The sequence below is a fragment of the Biomphalaria glabrata genome, chromosome 8, assembly GCF_947242115.1.
Source record: "Biomphalaria glabrata chromosome 8, xgBioGlab47.1, whole genome shotgun sequence".
NCBI classification, from domain to species: Eukaryota; Metazoa; Mollusca; class Gastropoda; family Planorbidae; genus Biomphalaria; species Biomphalaria glabrata.
The window spans coordinates 18,384,822-18,401,179 of NC_074718.1; the positions used below are offsets into that span (position 1 = coordinate 18,384,822).

The following is a 16,358-nucleotide window of genomic DNA, read 5'->3' on the forward strand; positions in this document are numbered from 1 at the left end:
TGTGTGGTGGTAGCCCAAGTGTATGTATCTGTTGTGTGTGTGACTTGTTCTGTGTGTGTGGTGGTGGTCCAAGTGTATGTATCTGTTGTGTGTGTGACTTGTTCTGTGTGTGTGTGGTGGTAGCCCAAGACAACAAAATGTTTCTTCAAAGTCCACACAATGTATTTCCTATATTTGACGCGATGGTCAGTTTTGTTCCAATGATGGACTTGTCTTCTCTTCCATTGTCCAACTACTATCACCTAGCCTACAGAAGGACATTGGAATAGGATTCTAAAACAACAACTATTTGACCATTGTACTCTAAGGCTGCTACAACTAAAGGGCCTCCGGGAGCATTTCTCTTTCAAAGTGTACTCAAACGTTTGTCTCTAGAAAGAAACCGAGAAACCAATTCATTGAATGTCTCCTCAAGGTGCTAGCAAAGTAACTCGTGCTGAGCACAAGACGAGGAACATTGACGTGTACCCCAGACTGGGAGTTGAACATCTTTAATATTGAGCAGTGTCGTCTGCTCCCGTTTCTTTGAAATATGTTGTGTCAATACAAACTTGGCCCCTGGGCCCAAAACCCGAGAGCTAATTGGCCATTCGCCAGTGTAGCTACATCTTGGCTCTCCCTCTCCTTGGGGCTATATTCATAAAACCCATTTCCAAGCATTTCCTCCTCGCCCAAGAAACTGTTAAAATTGAGCATTGGATGGGGGAGGGGGGCAGGCGTGGAAGAGAGCGTGAGCTATACATCACGTGATTAGAAACGAAGTGGAAATAAACATGAATTCTAGTAGTCAATACAATAAAAATACTTTTAATTAAAACAAAGCGTATATTAAGTGTAATTGTATCAATTAACTTGGATCAGACATGTAATCATACATATATATTGTTGACCAACATCCTACATCTGTGCGATTGGGAAAGGGGGGGGGTATCTTGTGAATGTTCACATGATCGTTTTTTTAAATGCATAAAAAATGTTCACCCAGGGCGCGAGTCCTTAAGGGGGACTAAACAACTAATACCACCACATCTGCCAAGTACGATTTCTTTCCCTTGTTCAAGATGCCAAACAAAATAATTAATTACCAATAGTTAATTAACCGATTTGTTTAATTCTTTTTTATTGATTCTTGTGTTGTCAGGTAGTAGAAATAATTGTGCAAAATTTCAGCTTGATCTGAGATTGGGTGTGGGAGAAACAAACAAACTTTTTTTCATACAGACAGAAAGAGTGAGTTGATAGAAGCTTTGTACAAACTGTCGACAACTTAGTGTTATGTAGTTATGTTCATAATAAAAATTACTATTGTTATGAACATAACTACATAACATATTTTTTAGTAACATTTAAGTCACAACTTTTGCTATATTTTATTTTTCAATTTGCTTGAGACGATTGAACGTTACACTGACCAGACTGACCATATACTGTCTATAGACCCTCATAGCAACAATACACTTCAGAAGTGTCCTCCCAAAGTCCCTTAAACATTGTAAGGGTGGCCGTGTGGACTTACTAGTGTTTTCTCTTGAACATGGTAAGGAGGGCCCATCGGGACTTCCTGCTGACCTAGATTTTATTAACGTATTCCAAAGATGGTAGCGGTCTTTTAATATCGGGCTCATCAATCATTCCTTTAATTAATCTGTGGTTTGAAATACGATCAGCAGCGCCTAACTTCTCCATAAACAACTTGACCATTTCAGCGTGGTCACCGCTTGACCTAGTCATCCTTGTATCAAGCTAGAGCAGACTGGTACCAGATAGCTGAATACAATTTAGTGTCTTTTTTTTTATGGTTCTAATAGTGTTAGAACCTCTCTGCTCATTGCAGCGTGTTGACTACGTCAGTTAATAGTAAAGTTCCCATTTCAGATGTTCTGGTCACTAGGGCAGATGATGTCAAGGTCATCTGTTTCATGTTGACTACGTCAGTTAATAGTAAAGTTCCCATTTCAGATGTTCTGGTCACTAGGGCAGATGATGTCAAGGTCATCTGTTTCATGTTGACTACGTCAGTTAATAGTAAAGTTCCCATTTCAGATGTTATGGTCACTAGGGCAGATGATGTAAAGGTCATCTGTTTCATGTTGACTACGTCAGTTAATAGTAAAGTTCCCATTTCAGATGTTCTGGTCACTAGGGCAGATGATGTAAAGGTCATCTGTTTCATGTTGACTACGTCAGTTAATAGTAAAGTTCCCATTTCAGATGTTCTGGTCACTAGGCAGATGATGTCAAGGTCATCTGTTTCATGTTGACTACGTCAGTTAATAGTAAAGTTCCCATTTCAGATGTTCTGGTCACTAGGCAGATGATGTCAAGGTCATCTGTTTCATGTTGACTACGTTATGATAACTGGATATATCGTAGGACTTCAAATTAGCTCAATACTGCGCGTTAACACAATGAGTTCATTCAAACTGGATCAAGTTTGATTACATTTAATCATCAACAAAAAGGGAATCGCCGCTTTCGCTATTAGAAAAAAACTCAATCCAAAATACTTATCAATACCAAGTACTATTTATTGCCGATTCATTTTTTTTTTGTTACCTACGTCACAGTCGCTGTCTTTACAAAAAATATAACAAAACACCCATGTACGCCAAGTATTTTATCTAAGACTTACAACATGCAGAGGCGGCCTTAGGAGGTGGCGAATGGGGCGACCGCCCAAGGCACCATTCCTTAAGGGGCCTTGTGGTAAAGAGAATCTTTTGTCATCATCAGCCCTTCGTTTAAATATTCGTGGCCCTGATATGACACTCGCCCAAGGCTCCGCCCATTGCCTCTGCAACAGGTATTGACATTTCGAAACCTAATCTAACAACAATGAGATGTATTTATAGTTGTTCTATCTAGCTAACTGGGTATGTTGGTTTAGACAGACTATTTTGAAAATAAAAAGGCTGATGCAGCCCTCGTCACTAGCTCGTAGTAGATGTGCACGAGTGCATCACTTCATTTGGCTTCCATTAGCCATGCACCCCGCGGGAATACTTTACCGTTGACCCAGTGATTCTAGTCGTTTTCTCTCTCCAGCATGGACACCCTGCTCTGATGGAGTGGTCTAGCCATTTCAATGACTTACAAGGACACCTCTCGCTTCTATCACCATGGTGCCCTCGCCTGCACTAGACCTTTACGTCACGGTATCAGGTGCTGCCATTGTTGTCAAATATCTATCAATACACATTTCTAGTTAGTTACTGCATTGTCTAAATCCCATTTGAAATGTTCAATATTTTGTCACTCTAGAGACATAAGTGTCTTAAATAAGCACTGTATTAACTATGTATAAAGTACACATTTACTAAAACAAAACTGTATATCTCACTATCAGTGATATAATATCCAATATATTACCTCAAGTTTTGAGTGAATCCAATAGTTTGTATTTTAGACATCTAGACTGCACATAATAACAATGGCAACCGGTCTACGTACTGTCTGCTACTTCGCCGACGTCATTGTCCCGTGACATCAACGCGTTCAAGATCTCATGCGCACCTCACGTCACCAAAGATGCAGCTTTATGTGGTGTAGCTACTTATAGAACATCGCTTTCAGAACAGTCTGAACTAGTACCTCCAAAATAGAACTACATTCTAGTCTTCCATCTATTTTATTACAGTCATATTAGTTGACTGTGTAGCCATAAGATGGACGTGATTGTACTTTGTATTCGCCTTAGTCTTGGAGTTTCGTTGTTTTTTTCTAATCTATAGTTTAAACTTCTACCTACTGAGCAAGGCATAACATACAGTTGACACAGGTCGGTTAGTTGAGCAAATTGAATTGAGTCTAAAGTAGATTACGCATGTAGGTCATGAATTAGGCGGGGTCAGTTAGTGACCAAGGGTTAAAGGGATGATGGAATTAAGGGTGGGAGGAATCACTCGGACGCTACTAATTAATTCTGGTCTTAAGAGAGTCTTGTAGACCGAGTTCCCAGCGAAGGATGTCTGCCCAAAGAAAACCGTTAGACTGCCTGGTCTACGCGCTATTGTTTGTTCACTTACTGTGTTTGCCCTTCGTAATGCGGGCAGCACCCCCAATGTTTGGTCTGCTGATTATTTCCAGGGAACCTACAGCCCCGAATTGACAGAAGAAAAAAGTTAAAAGAGATGACAGTTGTTTTGTATGTTGGACTCAGTGAGCGTGCGTGCGTGCGTGTGTTTTGATAAGAGTGTGACTACTTGTGACAACAACTATTATGTGTCATCATCTCCAGTTTGACCTGCCACATGTCATCTGACATGTGAACTCTGACATTGCCTTGATGTTACGTACACTCCAGCGTGTTATTTATATTTACTTTGGTATTTGTTTTCAATTAACGCGTGAGTACTATTGCTAGAAGATATTGATAGGAACCAACGACTGGGGCAAAGAAAATAGAAATGACTTATTGATTGTCTTTCTGTATTCAAGATTTATTTTATGACTGTGTAAACACAGACGCGCCCTCTCTGGGGAGTTTCTGGCCCACCCCCAGCCCTCTGTTGACCTCCTCGTGTGTACTCTTACTTTAGGTTAGAGTTTTAGTTAGCGCCCCACGAGTTCGAGAGATTGTCTTGGGAACTGTCATGACATTGACGTAGGCTAAGGTTATAACATACAGTAAGGTCGTCAAGGACGACTAATTAGTGCAGCTTTGTCTGTTGAAAACAAAAATTTAAAAAGGGGGAAAAATGGGGGGGGGGCTTGTTTTCTTCAACTTTCTAAGACATTTTAAGAATACAAGTGTTTCTAGGTCAAACACTGTCATTCTCCGCAACATTCAGTGGTTACGTTACTTTCAGGCCGCAGATTCAGACTTGATGTCACCTCAGATCCTTGCAAGGTGACTAGTTTCTCATTTTATATAATACAAACGTTACTTTTTTCTATTTGAAGATTATGGTTCAGTGTTTTATGTATAATTGCTTGAGATAGCTTGCATGTCTATTTAATATTACATCACGCCCACTATAATGAAGCCTACATATATATGAACAAGTGGATTAGAGAGAGAGAGAGAGAGAGAGCTTTATACATGTTCTTATTCACCACATTTGAAATAATCCAAACTTCTGGAATTGCAGATAATACATTTATATTTCACAAATATTCAGCAAAATGTTTATTTCATCTAGAATTGAGAATAAAATAACAAATTAAGAGAGATCTGTGACGCCTCCATTTACGTCCCCCCCCCCTCCCCCTGCCTTTCCCTGTTCCCACTTGAATCCCATTGTGTCTAAATGGATCAACTTTCCTCTCCACCTTTTGGTGAAACAACAACATCGCTTTTGACCCCCCCCCCCCCCTCTAACTTAGCGTTTTGTCCTGACATGTCCTTTACTGACCTTTTAGTCTTTGAACCCAATCACGTCCACTCAGTGATGACGTAAACATTTGAGGACAGTTGGCAAGTTTCGATCATTTGTGAGAACATTTTGTTGCGCTTTTCTCTTTTTCGTCTTTTATCTCTTTTATCTCTACTCATCAAGCACTAAATCCAAACTTAGCATCCCCCCCCCCACATTAAACCATGATTTCAGCAAAGGTCACCTTGTGTTAAAATCAAATGTTTCTACTCAACTAACATCCCACTAACTTGTATCTGTTGCATTAGCAAGTGCCACGCTCTAGCTCGTGAAGTCTTCCATTTCTGTCTCAAATTAATGTGTGCACAAATAGGAACTCAGTGGCGAGGGCTGTAAAATGGTTATGCCATCAATTGAACTAAATCTAGGGGGGTAATGAAAACTAAACAATTCTAATCTTTGATGACATCGTCTTGTTGCTAGGATTCCATAACACAAATAGTAGTCCTATTCTCGACCACACTGGCCTATGTATAACACAACGTTGCCAGGGGACAACACTTCCATGCGGAACAAGAGGAATTAATTCCTACAGCCTGCGGTCCATCTCGCCAGTTGTAATCTGGTTAGGTCAATGAAGGGAGCTTGGGGAGGTAACTCCACCGTTGTGATCATACATTGATACAATTAACTCCCCTGTTGTTTCATCACAACAAATAGCTTTCCATTTCAGATATTGTCATAGTTCGCCCACATCGTACGTTTAGAAATACAACTGTTGGGTTTGTGGTACCAAAAGTAGTTTTACTTATAGGCCCCTCATTTTTTTTTTTTTTACCTTCTTAGAGTTTTAGGCGATATATGAAATAAGATCATCTGACAAGCACTGACCTAGAAACACAACTGCTAATTGTATATGTCACTCTTATTTACGTTTGCAAGCGCCTTCTGGAAGTGACTATGACCAAATCTGTCTTTAAATAATTGACTATGACCAAATCTGTCTTTAAATAATTGACTATGACCAAATCTGTCTTTAAATAATTGACTATGACCAAATCTGTCTTATAGTAATTAATTTTGACCGAATCTGTCTTTAAATAACTTACTTTGACCAAATGAGTCTTTAAATAAGTTTTTAATGTTGACCGAAACTGTCTTTAAGTAATTAATTTTGACCAAATCTGTCTTTAATAATTTATTTGGTCAACCGATCGATTAGTCATTGTCTGAATGAGATCGAATTGTAAATCTGTTCTAAAATCGAAGTCGTAAAATCCCCCTCTCCCTGCCCCCCCCCCTAAAAAAATGTATATCCAATGACTGTTGTAATGTGCAATCTAATTGGATCCTTTTAAGTGTATGCCAAAGGAAAGACTCTCGCGACTTAGCCTGAAAATAACTTTTCCACGATGTGAGATCATGTCTCAATAATGTGTGTGCACGCGCGTACCCTTTTAAAGACGACTTTGGGCACAACCATTCCTTTAAAGGTGTTTAGGATGAGATGTCATCTAGTTTGTTTACTTTCTGTCTGTTTGTGGTTACTGTTTTGTTGTGACCTCATGTTAAGTTCAAAATAGTTGGACACAAAATACTGCTGTGTGTGTGTGTGCGCGCACTTAACTTCACAGCGGATGACGTCTAGCTAGCACTGTGTCCACCACTGACCAATGGCTAGTCAACTCATAATACTATTGACTAAAGTTTATGCTTGGCTTGTTCACGTGACTCTTCGTGGACGTCTACAGAATCAGAGTGGGAGGATGTGGCGAGATACGTATGAAATATTCACACTGGATCTCACTTGCTGTAGCTTAAGCAACTCTCTCTGGCTCTCGCTCTCTCTGTCCTCACTTTTTTTCTCTCTCCCGAAATGTGTATGTGTGACTTTAGAAAGACAATACATTGCTCATGTCAGCTTGTATTTGCTCCCACTGCGCTATATTCTTTCTCGGCTATAGACTCTGCTGCCTTCTTTGTTTAGGAACATAGTGACATCCACTTATTCGTTCAAATCTTTTAATAACAACAACAAATGTCATCGTAGAAATATAAGAGGAGCCAGGGACCGAAATAGTTTCAAAATAGAAGGGAAATAACTTCATCGTTTCCATATGACATTTGAACTCCAAAAAATTCCACGGTTGTCATTGGATACAATTATGTGTTTATATATACATATATATATGTCTTTGTGTAACCCCGGCACTGTACACTTGTGTAAGCAGGACATTCAACGAAGCTCAGTACTCTTAGATATATTCGTTGACCAGTCACTTGTCCACTAGAAAGTTCAACTGTTACAATCTGGAACGTTGTTGTAACATTTATTGAACGAAAAAAAACAATTCTATTTTTACTCAGCTGCTACTGACAATAAAAAAGTATGAGCAAGTAGTTAAAGAAACAAATTACAAGATGGAAAACGCGCAATTGTTTTAATGTCATGTCATTAATTAGCTCGATCGCGCTAGGAAGAATTGGGCCAACACTTTATTTCCAGTTGTGATCACTCCGTGTTGACTGTTCCGATTTGATTTCAAATGTCCATTTCTTTGAATCTTTGCTCAAACATCTTCTTGCATTGTACTCGCTCTGCTTGTTTCTAAAAATAGTTGCATTGCCATGCGCACTGATGAAGTTGCGTTATTCTGACCTTGAACTATTATTTTCTTTTTCAGAGTATCGGAAGTATCCGCTGCACAAGTTTAACACGTTCTAGAAAAAAAGATACGACGTCTTGATCTGTCTCGCGCTTTCTTCCATCAGATTTCGAAACTAAGTGCCTAAGAACAACTATGTTATGAAAATGCCTGACCAGCGTCCCTTCACATCGACAATGGCCACGTTGAGCAGACCACTGTACAAAATAGTGTGGGTTTATTTGTTCCTCCTGATGAGAAGCCACGTGTCTGGTCAGCTGGAAAGTAAGTTAACGTACACAGTGGACGAGGAGTCCGGGGTCAACGTGTTCATCGGAAACACCGGAAGAGACAGCGGCTTGCTCGATAAATACACAAATGAATTTAAAAATTTGTTGTTCCGCCCATTTGAGAAAGGAAATGAGAATGTGAAGTTTTTCTCGGTTGACCAGGACACCGGGGTCATTCGCACTGCACTGAACATTGACCGGGAGGCGATATGCCAGAAAAGCATGACCTGTTTGATAGGAGTTGACATTGGCGTGTTCAACAAGTCGTCCAATAACAATCTGCTTGCCCTCGTGCAAGTCTCGGTGCTGATAAATGACATCAATGACAACAGTCCGACTTTCCCCGCCAAAGTTGTTGACTTGAAGGTGGCCGAGAACAACGAGGTGGATAAAACTCTGTACACGAGTGTGGCCAGTGACAGTGACGCAGAAGGCGACAACTCTCGCATTACTTATAAGTTTGAGACCCCCAGTGACATGTTTGAACTAAGCACCGTGAGAACCATTGATGGACTGGAAGATTTGGTCATCACTATTAAAAAAAGACTTGACCGTGAGATAAAGAGTTTATACAGTCTTACGGTAGTGGCCACAGACCTTGGTAGGCCATCCAGAAACGGTACTGTTTTGATTAATATCGTGGTCACAGATGTCAACGACAACGCCCCTGTGTTTGGTCAGTCTAGTTATGCCGTCAACATTCTAGAAAATTACGACCGAAATTTGCCGGTGGTCATCGTCTCGGCTTCAGACCAAGACGAAGGAGAGAACGGAAGGTTGACCTACAGCTTAGGCAGCCAGGTATCCGCTGAAATACAGAACACCTTCGTGGTCGAAGCCAACTCAGGAAAAGTCTTTGCCAGGCAGCAGCTGGACTATGAAACCAGGTCAAAGTACCAGTTCTTTGTGTCCGTCGCGGACAACGGCAGTCCGCCTAAATTCAGCATAGCCGAGGTGACGGTGAACGTATTGGACGTCAATGACAACTCTCCAGTGATATCCGTAAACATTGGACCAGGAGGGGACACCATTGAGGAGGAAGGCTCTGAGGGCAAGTATGTTGGTATCGTCACCGTGAAAGACGCCGATGTCTGCTCGCAGGGAAAAATCAGTTGCGAAATCGAGGACTCCCACTTCAGCTTGAGCTCCATAAACCCGGACATGGGATTGTACCAGATCAAATTGAGCAGGAAGCTTGACCGTGAGCAGTCTTCAAAGGTCAATGTGGTAGTGGTCTGCCAAGACGGAGATGACCTCATGCCGCTCACCTCTTCTGCAACTATCACCGTCACGGTCCTGGATATCAACGACAACTCGCCAGTTTTCCGTGACAGCTCGCTGTACGGCTCGGTGATGGAAAACGAAGATGCACACACCTCAGTTATGCAAGTGGAGGCTGCGGACATAGACGAGGGGGAAAACTGCAGAGTGACCTACTCCCTGACTGGTGGCGAAAATCCCTCCATGTTTTCCATAGACCCCAACTCTGGCGTCATTTCAACGCTCCAGTCGCTCGATAGAGAAGTTAAACAAGAGTATCGCCTTGAGGTTACAGCCACGGACAATGGTCAGCCTGTTCTCTCTCGTACCGCTTCAGTGACCATCAAAGTACTAGATGAGAATGATAATCCTCCTAAATTTAAAAAGCAAGCCTACTTCAACTCCATTTTAGAAAACCTTCCTCCTGGCTCTCCAGCTGGAGACGTGCCTGCCTACGACCCCGACTCATCAGAAAATGGACGTTTTCTTTTCACAATCTTAAACGGGGCAGGCTCGGAGGATGGTATATTCTTTAGCATTGACCCAGACACTGGACTCATCAAATCTGAAAAAAAGTTCGACAGAGAGTCTAAGAAGACCTATACGTTTCGTGTCCGTGTAGCTGACCCCAGAATTCCAAATTTTAATGACGTGGCCAATGTCACCATTACGGTGGTCGACGACAATGACCACGCCCCTGTGGTCATACAACCGCCACCGGAATCACGAAATTTCTATTGTGCTTTCAATCTGACTGTTGGTTTTGTTATCACTACTATTATCTCGTCTGACGAGGATGACCCGAAGCTTGTAGAAATCTCCTACGATATTATTGAGCAACTAACCAAGAAACAAAGCGTACCGCTTTTCTCGATTGACCAATACACGGGGAAACTAAGAGTAGCCAGACAGATTACTCCGGACGATGTTGGTACTCACCTCCTGGTCATCTTAGTTAAAGATGGTGCAGACACAAAGGCGAAAAACTCCACCGTGAACTTGACCATCATAGTGGAGCCCGGTAGCGAGGAGGCCATGAGGGCCTTTAATGTGGACAACTCCAAAACGAACAACATGATCATTGTTATCATCATCGTGGCTGCGACCATTGTTGTCGCCATTATCATCGTCGCCATTATCTGTCTTCTCAGGCGTAACGACAAGAAGCGGGGACCTCCCCCATCCAACCAGAACTCTGCTGAAGCCAACAACAAAATGTACCAGGCCGCCAAATGGGTCAGCTCAGTGTCCATTCACAACGACCTGGCTCCCGACGAAATGAAGAATACGTTGGAAGTGCCCGGGGAAAAGAAGAAAAAGAAAGAGGTCAGTTTTTCCTTGGACGATGAGGTGGTGGAGCCCCATGATACCACGGGCTCAATAGCCAGCATGTATTCAAACACTCAGAAAGTGATGCCTCGTGAAGAAGGAGTATCGTATCATCCAGTAAGTATCTTTGTGGCTATCTCTAGCAAAGTGTTGGCTTTGATTTGTTGTTTAGACCATTGTACGAATGATGCGCGAGCTTGCGTTCGTGTTTCACCCCAATGTGGTGCACACATTCACCAATGAAGACATCATGTGGTACTTCAGACGAAATAGTCACTTGAAAGAATGGACTAGATTTAGACAAGAAACACCACTGAACTCATCTCCCCTCACTAAATCCTAAATGTTTCTGATGTATCCAGCCACGTCTGCAAAGATTCTTCGATAGAATGTCATGAATATGAGTGTATGTTTTAATATCTCCCACTTATCTGGCACATTCCAGATGTAATTATTTTTAGATTTTCTACCAAGACTCACCGAAAGCCAGAAACCAATCCACAAGTTTCTGTCATGACTTCGCGGATTATTTCTGGATGATGTGCGATCGTGTCGAGAACACACGAGTCAACGGTTCTACAACATGTGCAGCTCAGACTACAGAGCATTTCAAAGGCGCATATATTTGGATCCCCTGTTGGTACGATCATGTCAACAATCCTAGTTTCTTTGTCCGCCAAGAGGATAGTCGTTCTGAAGACCTTTTGAGAGTAGCTTAGCACTCATTGATTGGGGCTTGTACTTTGAAGAGTAGCTTAGCACTCATTGATGTGGGCTTGTACTTTGAAGAGTAGCTTAGCACTCATTGATTGGGGCTTGTACTTTGAAGAGTAGCTTAGCACTCATTGATGTGGGCTTGTACTTTGAAGAGTAGCTTAGCACTCATTGATGTGGGCTTGTACTTTGAAGAGTAGCTTAGCACTCATTGATGTGGGCTTGTACTTTGAAGAGTAGCTTAGCACTCATTGATTGGGGCTTGTACTTTGAAGAGTAGCTTAGCACTCATTGATTGGGGCTTGTACTTTGAAGAGTAGCTTAGCACTCATTGATTTGGGGCTTGTACTTTGAAGAGTAGCTTAGCACTCATTGATTTGGGCTTGTACTTTGAAGAGTAGCTTAGCACTCATTGATTGGGGCTTGTACTTTGAAGAGTAGCTTAGCACTCATTGATTTGGGCTTGTACTTTGAAGAGTAGCTTAGCACTCATTGATGTGGGCTTGTACTTTGAAGAGTAGCTTAGCACTCATTGATTTGGGCTTGTACTTTGAAAAGTAGCTTAGCACTCATTGATTTGGGCTTGTACTTTGAAGAGTAGCTAAGCACTCATTGATTGGGGCTTGTACTTTGAAGAGTAGCTTAGCACTCATTGATTTGGGCTTGTACTTTAAAGAGTAGCTTAGCACTCATTGATTTGGGCTTGTACTTTGAAGAGTAGCTTAGCACTCATTGATTTGGGCTTGTACTTTGAAGAGTAGCTTAGCACTCATTGATTTGGGCTTGTACTTTGAAGAGTAGCTTAGCACTCATTGATTTGGGCTTGTACTTTGAAGAGTAGCTAAGCACTCATTGATTGGGGCTTGTACTTTAAAGAGTAGCTTAGCACTCATTGATTTGGGCTTGTACTTTGAAGAGTAGCTTAGCACTCATTGATTTGGGCTTGTACTTTGAAGAGTAGCTTAGCACTCATTGATTTGGGCTTGTACTTTGAAGAGTAGCTTAGCACTCATTGATTTGGGCTTGTACTTTGAAGAGTAGCTTAGCACTCATTGATGTGGGCTTGTACTTTGAAGAGTAGCTTAGCACTCATTGATGTGGGCTTGTACTTTGAAGAGTAGCTTAGCACTCATTGATTTGGGCTTGTACTTTGAAGAGTAGCTTAGCACTCATTGATTTGGGCTTGTACTTTGAAGAGTAGCTTAGCACTCATTGATTTGGGCTTGTACTTTGAAGAGTAGCTTAGCACTCATTGATTTGGGCTTGTACTTTGAAGAGTAGCTTAGCACTCATTGATTTGGGCTTGTACTTTGAAGAGTAGCTTAGCACTCATTGATTTGGGCTTGTACTTTGAAGAGTAGGTTAGCACTCATTTATCTGATTTTGTTTTCATCCATTAGAAATTTACATTTTACACACACACACACAATCTTGACCGTTGTCCTTTTTATTGTTTGTATTACAAAGTGTCGTAGAATGCTCGCTCATGACTTGAGAACCACTTCATTAAGTTGAAGATATAACCGTCATTTTTTTCAATCAAGTTTATATTAATCTTTTATGTCCAGTTTTCTTTGTCCCTATCAGAACAGGTCTAGAGTGGCTGTCCGTAGCTGTATCTACCTGAACAATGGGGACGTTTATTCAACTGTTGTAGCCTGCGCCGCTGCCTCTGAATGGCAGTTTTTATGTCTCGTTTTCACCGGGCAATATCTTGACAATGACACCCCGCGCCTCATTTCCTCCCTCTCGTTTTGTGCCGTAATGAAGCATCACTTTAAGCCCTCCACAGACCGCCATTTTAGCTCCGGTCTCGTTTCTACGCCATTAACCGAGCTTTATTGAGGTGTGATTCTTTAGCTTCCGCTGCACTTGTTTTTCTATTGCACTTTGGGACATTCAGAAATCTAGAGATGTATCTGCCAATGTATTGATTCTTTCTGTCACGCTAGCCATCTATGTAGGCTAGATAGAAGACTGAAACGTTCTGTCACAAAGGCCGTACATATATATACATAGAGCGAGCGAGAGAGAGAGAGAGAGAGAGAGAAATGTAGAGAGATAATTTCTGTTTTATAATACATCTATTTTTTGTATTGCTGCTATTTTGTCATACTTCGTATTATGTGTTGCTACTTTAAGTCGTATTAAACATTAACTTGATCAGTTTGGAATATTTGTATTCTTCATTATGGACGCATACATGAGTGTCACTTTGTTATTAATGGCACATATAGGCTATGCTTACATTTGATTTTGGGTATATTTGTATACAAGCTAAAACTACCCCAGACTCCCAGAATTTCTTTGTATCTTGTTTCTTTCTTATGTCACAAAAAGTCCCATTGGTAGCCTACTAAAGAGTTCAGTTGAAAACGTATTGCACTGTTCTGGCCCTCGCTACCAGGCTCGCTATTTCACTTGTATTCCGCGCCTCACAGCGACTACTTGATTTGGTAATGGGTTTAATGCTGGAGTTCTGGTCGATACATTGGGAAACTCAATCTATCTTGATTTATTGCACACATTGGGCCACGATGCACGATTATTTATTTTTCTCCAGAGCGAAACTTGAGTGTGTTTGTTTTCGTGTCTCTCTCTCTCTCTTCTTTAAATCTCTTCCTTGTCTCCCCCCCCCTCTTTCTCTTTCTGTCTGTTCTCTCTCTCATCGTTCTTCAAACTATCCTCCCATATTTCTCTCAATTTTCTAGCTGACCCAACCTTGCTTGGATGTCCAGTGATGAGTGACTCGGCAAGACGGGTTTGTGCTACCTCGGCACACACACGCACGCACACACACACACACACACGCACACCCTCACATCTCTCTGTCTGTGACCATCTCAGATTCAATCCATCACAACCATTCCTACATTTATATGTTGAACTCTCAGGAATTTCTTTTCCAAACTGTCCATTTATTTTTTAACTTCCCTCCCCCCTACACGTTTTTTCTCTCTCTCTCCCTTCCCTTACTGAAACCTTTTGAAGAGGATATTATGTGGCTCCCCCCCCCTTTTTTTTTTCCCTTTTTCCCATTCTTTCCCTTGTTATATAACCTTTAATTCAACTTTGACCTCAAGAACGCCCAATCATTTGCAAGCAATCTCTTAACTACAAGTCTAGTAGTATTTAAGTTAATATTGAAAACTATGCAAGAAATATGAGCAATTCTGTTGCAGACAAATAATCTTCTACATCCTTGGCAATTATATTTTGTATTTACTTGTCCATCTGTTTTCATATTACATTTGTCGAGGTGAACTGTTGATATTTTCTGTTTAGATTCTAAATGTTTCGATTTGTGCATATTCTCTATGGACATTCCTCCCTAGAGTTCAAGCTTAGACACAGAATTTAAAAAAAAACATAAAACCTATAGATCTTCATTCTGTATCAGCTAATAGGAAATGATAGTGTACTATGAGCACCGCTTAATTGGCGTTTAGCCTTCAGTGGTCATCAAATATTTCTTTCAAGCATCTTCAACTATTCATTCAGTCCTAAATATTCGTAGGCACTGTCTTGGGATAGCTTTGTATTTTATATGTCTATTTATGTATGTATGTACGCTTGTATTTTTTTTTTAAAGAAAAATTTAACAATCATTGATCTATAACAGCTTTTTAAAAAATTGAATATATTTTACCACTTGCTCTCGCTTATATAAAATACCCATAGACAATGAGCACCTTATGTGTGTGTGTGCTTATACAGAAACTCCTTTTTAGGTCAATTTTTTGTTACGTAATGTTTCCACGATCCATTACCATTTCTATGTTGGCCCTCGATAAAGCCTCGTGAAAAGAAATGTGTTCCTCCCAACTTGTGAGTCTAAACAAAGACGTAAATATGCCATGTCTGCCGCTAGATGCCCGCTCAGCTTCCAATAAAAACTGCCAATACTGCTGGCATCTCCCTGGTTGCCCAACTTTATGATATATCATCATCATAATAGTATGTCCCATTTCACATCATCGCTATAGCATGGTATCGGCAGCCAATCGAAGGAATGAGAGCCCTTACTCCCCCCGCTCTCGCCGCCATCATCCCTGACCTATATTCAATGCCTTCCATCTAGCCCCTCTGACTCTGCTGCTATGCCCAAGACAATTCATCGAAACACAAAAAAAACGTTCGGTACTCGTTGGTCCTCGGGTCTAATTAAGGTCCTTTAATACTTTTCATTGCTCCACACGACAATGGAACTTTCAGCTAATGGGGAAAACTAGTTTCTTCCTCCTCCTCCTCCTCCTCTCTCTCTCTCTCTCTCCACTGATCTGTATAGTCCCGTCTTTTCAAAATGAATGCTGGCACATTATATATAAATACACTCTCAGGTTTTTGGCAAAACCCATTCTCTTAAACTAGACATGACATCATTATGTGGGTTAGCGTGTACTGGACATGACAGTTTTATGTTAGCGTGTACTAGACATCACATTGTTACTTTAGTTATTATGTACCGGACTTTTCAGTATTTGTCTGTATTAGTTTATAACAGAAGATAAGATTCTTTGAACATGTAATTACCTACCGTAAATGGAAGGGAGTTTTAGGGAAGCTCATTAACACTTTAGAAACCTCCTTTCCCAACCCGCTCTCTAACAAAAACATTGGCTTCTATTTATATATATATAGAGAGAGAGATAGATATAGATAGATAGATTTAGATATAGATATATAATGTTTTTTGTTTCTTCTTAAAAGTGTAGATGTGTTAACAACTATATTTGAAGGATTGAAAAGTGAGAAGGTGTTAGTTGCCCTTGTTGTGTTTGTGTGCTCGTCATTAGATCAGGTCA

At 40.9% G+C, this 16,358-nt stretch overlaps 1 protein-coding gene across 8 annotated transcripts in view; it reads left to right on the forward strand.

Moving 5' to 3' along the window:
* LOC106057916 (protocadherin alpha-1-like) overlaps positions 1-16,358 on the forward strand; it is a 164,539-nt gene that overhangs the window by 125,673 nt on the left and 22,508 nt on the right. For 7 of the 8 annotated variants that reach the window (XM_056038256.1, XM_056038249.1, XM_056038252.1 and 4 more), the window contains one exon: positions 8,000-10,956. In XM_056038256.1, the coding sequence (XP_055894231.1) occupies positions 8,122-10,956 (2,835 nt within the window). In that variant the 5' untranslated portion in view covers positions 8,000-8,121. Of the gene's footprint in view, positions 1-3,045; positions 3,163-7,999; positions 10,957-16,358 lie in introns of all 8 variants that reach the window. The other variant, XM_056038254.1, reaches the window with a different exon arrangement.